Source organism: Tripterygium wilfordii, chromosome 23, assembly GCF_013401445.1.
Source record: "Tripterygium wilfordii isolate XIE 37 chromosome 23, ASM1340144v1, whole genome shotgun sequence".
Classification (NCBI taxonomy): domain Eukaryota; kingdom Viridiplantae; phylum Streptophyta; class Magnoliopsida; order Celastrales; family Celastraceae; genus Tripterygium; species Tripterygium wilfordii.
Window position 1 is genome coordinate 2,386,979 of NC_052254.1, and position 7,975 is coordinate 2,394,953.

Sequence of the window (7,975 nt, forward strand, 5' to 3'; positions counted from 1 at the left end):
AACCCACCTACATAATCATATTAGTTCCATGTAATCACTCTAACCAAGAAGTTCCTGAAACTCATAGAGGAGTACTACATATGGCCAGCCTTTGCATTCTATTCATAGTCATATTATTCCAAGTAACATTCCTACAGGCAGGGACAAACAGCAAATAAGCTTCATTCAATTGATTCCTATGTATGTGATGTGGATGCTTTGGCTTGAAAGGAATAACAGAGTTTTCAACAAGAAGGAATCTTCCATAGACACCTTCGTAGTCAACTAGTTTGATTGCCCTAGGTTTTAGGGCTCTTCCTTTTCTGGGAATATTTTTGATCATTTGCATATCTCCTCTTTGTAATCTGCTTGGGCTGCACCCCCTTGGTGCCTGAATAAAAAAAATCCCATTCAAAAAAGACAAATTATCCCTTCTCACACTCTATTCATATCCACCACTACCAGCCTTTACAGCCATATACTTGCAGAAGATAACTATAATTGCACTTGACATATCTTTTAGCCAATTTCAACTTCACTATCATGCCTAGCTCCATAAATGACAACAATACCAAGTAGAAATGATAATGGAATAAGAAACAGAGCTTTATAAGCTCCTCATAACCTGTTAAACTTGAATAAATGAAATCAATAGAAGTCAGAGTACGAAAACATGATCATGTCAAGACAATGGTTTAAAAATACATCACCAAAAGAAAAAGGGAGATAATTATTTTTTTCTTTTTTTTTTTGAATGCAAGGAAAACTATATTAGAGGCCCCAAAGAAGGAAAATTCTACACAAACAGATACAATGAACAAAAGGGAAACAAAAGTCCAGAAACAAAGCGCAGCAACTAGTTTACAGAAAGCCTAATTGAGTCAAGGAATTTGTTACAATGCATAGAATGCCATGACTTTGTAGCATAATGACAATTATCTACCAAAATGTCTGAGACTATTTCCATTCAACGAAAAGAAAAAACAAGGCTTCACCCCTTTCGAATCTCAAATTAGAAGTCACAATCCCATAGCACAATGGTCCTGAGAACAACTTCATCCATAGGCAGAATAATCGAGCTTCTTAAAACTAGTCCCAAAGCCTCTATAAAAGGAATAACCTAAAATCATAAGTTTTTGAGGTTCAGATAAATTCCTTTGATGGATATTTAGATAAGAAACAAACCTTATACAACATAAATCGTTTTACTCTCATGAAAAGACTAAGAGATTCGTTGCTATAATTTGAAGAACGTATTAACAAAAAATAGTAAGGGAGCTCATCACACAAACCATGATCATTGACGTTGACAAGGTATGCTATAGGTTATGCAAACACCTCTTTCCCCGCTACTTCTAACAAGTCAAATCAATGTGGCAGCCGCATGAAAATGAAACAAGTAGCTGAGTAGAAAGGAGCCCTACATTCAACTCCCTCATTCAGACATGAGATACAAGAGGATCATCAATACTTTCATCTGTCTTAAGTCCTAAAATCCTACATAAAGAAAAAAGGTTCAAGTATTGCACCATTGCAATTTGTACCACTATTGCATATATGGATACATACTAAGTTCAAGCATAATGGGAAAATGATGTCACAGTAACATCATCACAACAATCATTCACTCGAAAAACAAACACAAGTAGGAGCTAAGTATGTAAAAGAGACATTTTCAATTCTTGACTTTCATTTCTGTCGAATGAAATACAGTAAATGCCAAATACGACAACAATAACAACATTGTTTGATAACATACCAACCTCTGGTGCAGTCATCATCATCTCATGGCAATGCATTGAGTTGTGCTTCAAACACAAAGCCGCGAGAGAGTCCATCCCCATTTCCAGGCATCTCATCGATCCACCTCCAACCCTCCCCACCATCCCACAATGCCAATCTACCTACCCTCTTTGCAGAGAAGCACACCTTATCTCCACCACCAAACACCTTGAACTTGGTTGACTCCTGAAAACACCTGTACATATCCACAGGCATCCGGGTTGCCTCCTCCCACTCCAAGCTATCCAAATCCAACCTCAGTATCAGTATTGTGGAGCACGACGGGTTCAGTGACAACGTTGATTTCAGGCCTCCAATCATCAGAATTGTGTTACTCCCACTCCCGCGAACCAAACGTGGCCGTTTTACGATATCGAATATATCTCCCCACTCTTCTTTTTCAAGGCAGACCCAATTGTGACGATGATCGCTCGAGTTGTTAAGACTGCAAGTAAATAGCTTCCATCGACTCCTCCAAGGAGACCCAACATCGCACAGAGCATACACAGAGTTAGAAATCAAAATTGGGCTTCGCGGTTTAGACGGTAAATTGGAGGAGAATTTGAGCCACTTGTTTGAGGAACCTGAGAAGTAGAGGGCAGCGAGTTCACTCAGAACCATGACCCGGTTCACCGAGTCAACGAGTACAGAACCGTGACGCGACCAGGCGGAACCCAGCTGGGGAAGAACTCTATACTGACGAGTCAACGGGTTACAGACCACGAGCGACTTATACGAATCGATAGAGTTGGTCGATTCGACCCACAAATACACGAGTCCACCCGCCGATGCGACCGGGTGAAGTGATCTGAAAGGCAAGAAATCGAGACTAAATCTGAGCCATTTACTGTGGTGGGGATCGTAAACGTGGAGGGAGGGATGGAAGGACGCGTGGAAACGGTGGTGGTGGTGGTGGTGGTGAGGGCGAAGGGCGAGGAGGTGGAGAGGGGGTCGGGTGGAAATGAGGTACATGAAAGACGATGATGTGAGAGTCTGATTGAAGGACTTGCAGACAGATCGACAGGCGATGATGTCACGGAGAGGGAGAGAGGAGAAGATTAGCAGCAGGGTGTCATGCGGAAGCCCGTTCATCGGAGACCCATCCATGTTTCTCTGCAGAAAAACAAGGAAGATCCGAAGATGATGCAGAGAAAGGGAGTTAATGGGGATTTTCCCTAAACTGGGCTCTCCAGAGTCCAGTCTCCGACAATAGCTTCTGCAATAGTTAATCTGGACCGTTCATACTATCCAAAGACAATGAAAAGGCCACGTCAAAAACATAAAATAATCCGAGTATTGGCCTATTGGGCCTAAAATTTGTTTCCAAAACTTCTTTTAAAATTCTTTTTAAAAACTACAACAGAAAATAATCTCCAAACCGACTCTATGTTTTTCTTTTTTTCTTCTTTTTCTTTTTACTTTTTCATTTATTCGAAAACTGTGGATACGTATTTTTGCATTCACGTATTATCCACTTTATGTATTGCTACATATTTTTCTACCATCCTATCATATTTTATTCTAAAATAATATATTTATTTTTGCATCCAGGTATTGTCTACTCTAGCCTCTAGGTATATCTCTACGGATTTTCATACCTTCCCGGTTTTATTTGAAAATAATATCTTTATTTTTTCATTTAGATAATGTCCGCTCTAGGTAGCTCTACTGATTTTTCTACCCTCCCTTCACAATTTTATTCGGAAATAATATCTTTATTTTTGCACCAAGGTATGTCCGCTCTAGCTACCTCTACGGATTTGCCTACCCTCCTCTTATGATTTATCGTAAAAACTCATAACCTCTTTAGTTGTTTTATTCGAAAATAATATATTATTTTCCCACCTCCCCCACTGCTAGAAGTCTAGAACCCATAATTTAATTTTTTTAGTTTGGGAGAGTGAGTACCCAACTTACCATCTGGTCAACACTTCCTCATCTTTCCTTTCCAGTAATATAATTTATTACTTCTAGCATATATGTTGTAGTTGAAGGGTTAATACAACATTTGGTCATTAAAAGAGTTGATAAATTCCAACTCAATTATCGAATGTTCAAATGTTCCAATTTGATAACTTAAAGTCGAAAATTGTTCCAATATACACATTCAATTCAGACACATATTTTCAACCTTTCGAACAATTAAAAACTTACATTGAGAGTGGAATTTGAACAATAACCCCAAACAGGACGAACAATAACATTAGTTACACCCCACCACACAACTTAACAAAGATGAAAATACATGGGAGCTAGATTTACAGCCCACTTGAACCAATCAACTTGGTCAGTCCAAACGTTATAGCCATAGCGAGCCACCCACCGACCAAAACTCGAAACCCCGACCTGACCAACGGAGCCTTCCCCAACAAAGCCCCTAACCAACCAAACACAAGTAAAGCCAAGGTCACTGCTCCAACCACCACTCCAAGTCTCACCTTGTACTCTCTTATGAAAGATGCAGCTAGCAATGGCACCATGGCACCCACCGAAAACGCCAGAGCCGACGCCATGGCCGCTTGTAATGGATTTGGCAAGTTCTCCTTCTCTCCATCTTCTTCACAAACAATACTACCATCTCCTCTTTCCTTGTCTCTCTTCATTTGAGCTAACTCTATGTCCAATTGTGAGTAAACAGACACAAACTCACCTATAGCCATGCTACAAGCCCCCGCGACCAAACCCGCGAACCCGGTCAGTATCATGAACTTAAGGTCTTGTTTCACAGCTCCAACACCCATCATCAGTGATGCTGTGGAGACTAATCCATCATTGGCACCAAGAACTGCTGCGCGTAGCCATTGCGCTCGCTTGGAGTAGTCGAAGTGGTCATCTTTGGCTTCGATTTCAACGCTTGATGGTCGTAGCTCGTTGATGTCGGTCGGGAGAGCGATTTTGGTATCATTGAGAGATGTTTGGTTGGCTGCCATTGGAAAGGAGAGATTAAGGCTTGAGGAATATTTGAGAATAGTTTGTGACGAAGAAGGGAGATTATTAATTGAGAAGTGTGGAGGACACAAGCCATGAGTATGGTTACTTGGTTATTTATAGATGGAGATTTTGTCATGGTGGACGGCAAAATGTGGGGTATGGTCACTAATGAGAAATGAAAATGTACCAAATTATACTAAAATAATATAGTGTTGGGGATTTGCCTTATATGTTACACAAATGAACTATGATTGTCGTTATATGTGAAGACTAAAAATCCTACATCGATCTAGCATAACCGAGCCAAATGGTTTTGCTTATAAACTCAGCTACTCTCATATTCTAGACGTTTTTCTGGATCTAAAAATCAATGACGACGACCCATGAACAATAAATTCGTGCGGGCTCGTGACCAATGGCGAATAATATCTTCAATGTGTTTGGGATGTGAATTTCAACACAAACCTAATTAGTGTTGTCTTCTAACTCTAAATTGTAAAAAAAATGACGAACCATCGAGTGGTTGAAGCTGAAGTAGCGACTTTCGAAGTAACAGAAAAAATGGGATCACAAGATTGAAGAAGTTAATAGCATAAAAATGGTGGTGTGATTAATTAGTTATATATCTTTGTTTGGTTGATTGCTAGGAAGAGTATATTAGTTCCAACTATACTTTATAGCCCAAAAGAGAGAAACTTTAAGATTGTTATACCCAACTGATCGATGTTCATGAATATAGCATGACAAATGAAGTTGGACAAAGAAAAACAACCCAAATTCGTGAAAGAAAAAAAATTTAAAAGGGGGAGGGTTTCATTACCTTTCAGTTGCTTGGCTATTTCTATATGTTTTCTTTTTAACAGGAGTGTTCAAGGTTTTTCCCTCTGATTAATTGGACACGTAGAGTCTTTTTTCCCATGCACGAATCGGGTTATTACCAGATCTTCTCATATCCTCAAGATTGCCCCAAGAGGATATTTGCGTAAGTGAAGTGTTTTTTGTTGTTGGTATCATGGGAACCTCTTTAAGGTAGGGTTTTTTTGGTCCATCCCGGCGGAGTAAACCTCCATACTCATGACCGCACCCTCAAAAATTTCACTATACAGAATCTAGATAACTCGTTGATATTTTTATCGGAAGTGTGATCCTAAAGTGTTGGTGGGAGATTTCAAACTTAGGACCCATGGATTTACATGGATTGCGCAAGGGAAGGTATTTTTATTTCAATTTTTCATAGCCTATAGTGTTTTTTTTTTTTTTTTAGGATAGGATAACCTATACTTTATCACCTTCACATTATTAATTATTAATTATTACTTCTATTATCCAAAACATTCTAAAGCAGAACCACTAGAACAATTATTGTTAAGAACTCCAAAAGTTTAGTCAACAAAGGACGTTTCTTTTCTCTTCTTTTAGTCATTTCATTATGGGTTCTTTGGTTTGATCCACAACCATGAAAAGTTAGGTCAATAAATTCAATTTTTCGAGTGGTTACTTATTGGGTCTTTGGTTAAATGTTAATAATTCAACGAGTGAACAGGGCTCGGACCAATCTAGCTAATTAGGGTTATCAAAGTTGTAAACCACTTGACAATAGTCTATCTAGTTATCTCTTCGGACTTAGGACGTAAAAAATCTCGTCTAAGGCCGAGACAACGATTTTAAGCTGGTGTAGTTAATTCCAAGTGGTTGCACAATGTCTCTACCCAACAAATTATATGTCGGACGGATTTACACGTACCTAACCCGACTCGATTTAGGCTTAGTGGACTATCAAAAAAGATGTCCTGCTGATTTTTTTTGGGTTAAAAAAATAATCCAATGAACGTATAGATATATAGATGAGTGCATGCTTTTTACGATGGAATGGATTGGTGATATGGAGAGCAACAAAAGAGAAAGTGGGAGCTAATGGAGATAATGTTTTAAGTAAGAGGAGTGTGGTTTCCACACGAATGGCACAAACTACAGTTATTTAAATCCTACCACTCACACTTGTCATCTTCATCTTTCTGGTAAACAAAACATATAAAAAAAAAAAGAAAGTCTTATGAGCACATGCAGTGCTGGTGTCTCCACCACCTTTCTTCCTTTTCTTTGACACTAACCAAGTAATAGTGCATGCCTATTACTTGATACGTATAGATTTCCAGATACTTGACCTGATTTGTTCTCGGCTTTTTAGTACTCATTAGTTATACAATATTGGCCTTTTCTATTGATTATTGTTTCCTTAAAATATAACCTCAAGAGATTAACTTAATTAGATGGCAAGTCGAGTCTGGTGAAATACGGTGGTCATCCAAGAGTGTCTGATGATTGTCGTCTTTGTGTTTGTATTTTTAGTTTTTTTTTTTTCAATCATCTTGGTTGTTCTCCATCTTTATGATGGCTCTAGTGCCTACGGGCTCTCAATTACCTAATTTATTTGATAACTTAATACAATCATACCTTTGACCTTTTTTTTTAAAAAAAAAAAGGATGGCAGGTCAAGTTTTGATAACCACCTCCAATAATGTATTTCAAGAGTCCAAAACCCTATTTATACGAATAAGTGCAATTTCAAATGAGAGGCATCGAATATGTTTACCATTATGGGGCCTAATCTGTTCTTTTCTTTAATAAACAGACTAGACGACGCTGATTGAAAACGCAAAGTATCTTCTTATAGGTACCCCATCCATTACACGAATATCTTTTTGAAACTACTTTCAGAATGTAGGATAATTCGGTAGGATGGAAGATTGCATGTGCTTGAGAAATTAGTAAGGAAATTACAAGTGTGCTGGCCTCAAATCCCCACATCATTCCCTCGCTATGTGTAAATATGTGACAAGTATGTACACTTATCTCGATAGAAATCGAAGCTACGTACGATCTCTAAAGAGGGAAATAATCCTCAAATAATGGTTGAAGAAAGATATAGGACAAGAAGAATTTGAAGTTTTCAGGTACCTTTGACAAAATATTGAGTGGTGTGTAAGAAAAAAGAAAAAGAAAAAACTGCAAGAAGAGCATTAAAGATTTAATTTGGAGGTGCACTTTTATTGTGAACACTCCAATAATGGAAGGAATGTATGACGAAGCTAGGTCAAATTTGGATAACGAATGTAAAGCATATCACGACAAATTCTTGATATGTGCGGTGCATGAGACCAACCAAACAAACAACAAGTCCTTTCATGTCTTCCATCGATACCACAGAACAAGGCATGAATGTATATATTCAAGTTTTGGGTGCCGGGTCTGTAATAAAATTACAACAGGCCCTGTTATAATA

The 7,975-nt window shown here is 38.4% G+C and overlaps 2 protein-coding genes across 8 annotated transcripts; both read right to left on the reverse strand.

Annotated features, from left to right (window-relative positions):
• Positions 1–764: 764 nt before the first annotated feature.
• LOC119993806 (SKP1-interacting partner 15-like) lies at positions 765–2,949 on the reverse strand. 7 transcript variants are annotated; one of them, XR_005466569.1, is made up of 3 exons: positions 1,743–2,949; positions 1,272–1,476; positions 765–1,099 (listed from the first exon to the last, which is right to left on the reverse strand). XR_005466569.1 is itself a non-coding variant. In XM_038841077.1 (2 exons), exon 1 carries the CDS (start codon positions 2,866–2,868, stop codon positions 1,765–1,767), a length of 1,104 nt encoding a protein of 367 aa, XP_038697005.1. In that variant the 5' UTR covers positions 2,869–2,949; the 3' UTR covers positions 765–1,083; positions 1,743–1,764. The 7 variants fall into 7 exon arrangements, 6 of the variants coding, with proteins under 6 accessions (XP_038697005.1, XP_038697003.1, XP_038697006.1 ...); XM_038841077.1 differs by lacking the exon at positions 1,272–1,476 and having other exon boundaries at positions 765–1,083; XM_038841075.1 differs by lacking the exon at positions 1,272–1,476.
• Positions 2,950–3,915: 966 nt separating this feature from the next.
• On the reverse strand, positions 3,916–4,761 carry LOC119993130 (vacuolar iron transporter homolog 4-like). The gene has a single exon (XM_038840075.1). It carries the CDS (start codon positions 4,689–4,691, stop codon positions 4,020–4,022), a length of 672 nt encoding a protein of 223 aa, XP_038696003.1. The 5' UTR covers positions 4,692–4,761; the 3' UTR covers positions 3,916–4,019.
• Positions 4,762–7,975: the final 3,214 nt, after the last annotated feature.

What these genes read in the sequence shown, in the direction of transcription:
- LOC119993806 (XM_038841077.1), bottom strand. Translation starts at nt 2,868, where the DNA reads ATGGATGGGTCTCCGATGAACGGGCTTCCGCATGACACCCTGCTGCTA.
- LOC119993130 (XM_038840075.1), bottom strand. Translation starts at nt 4,691, where the DNA reads ATGGCAGCCAACCAAACATCTCTCAATGATACCAAAATCGCTCTCCCG.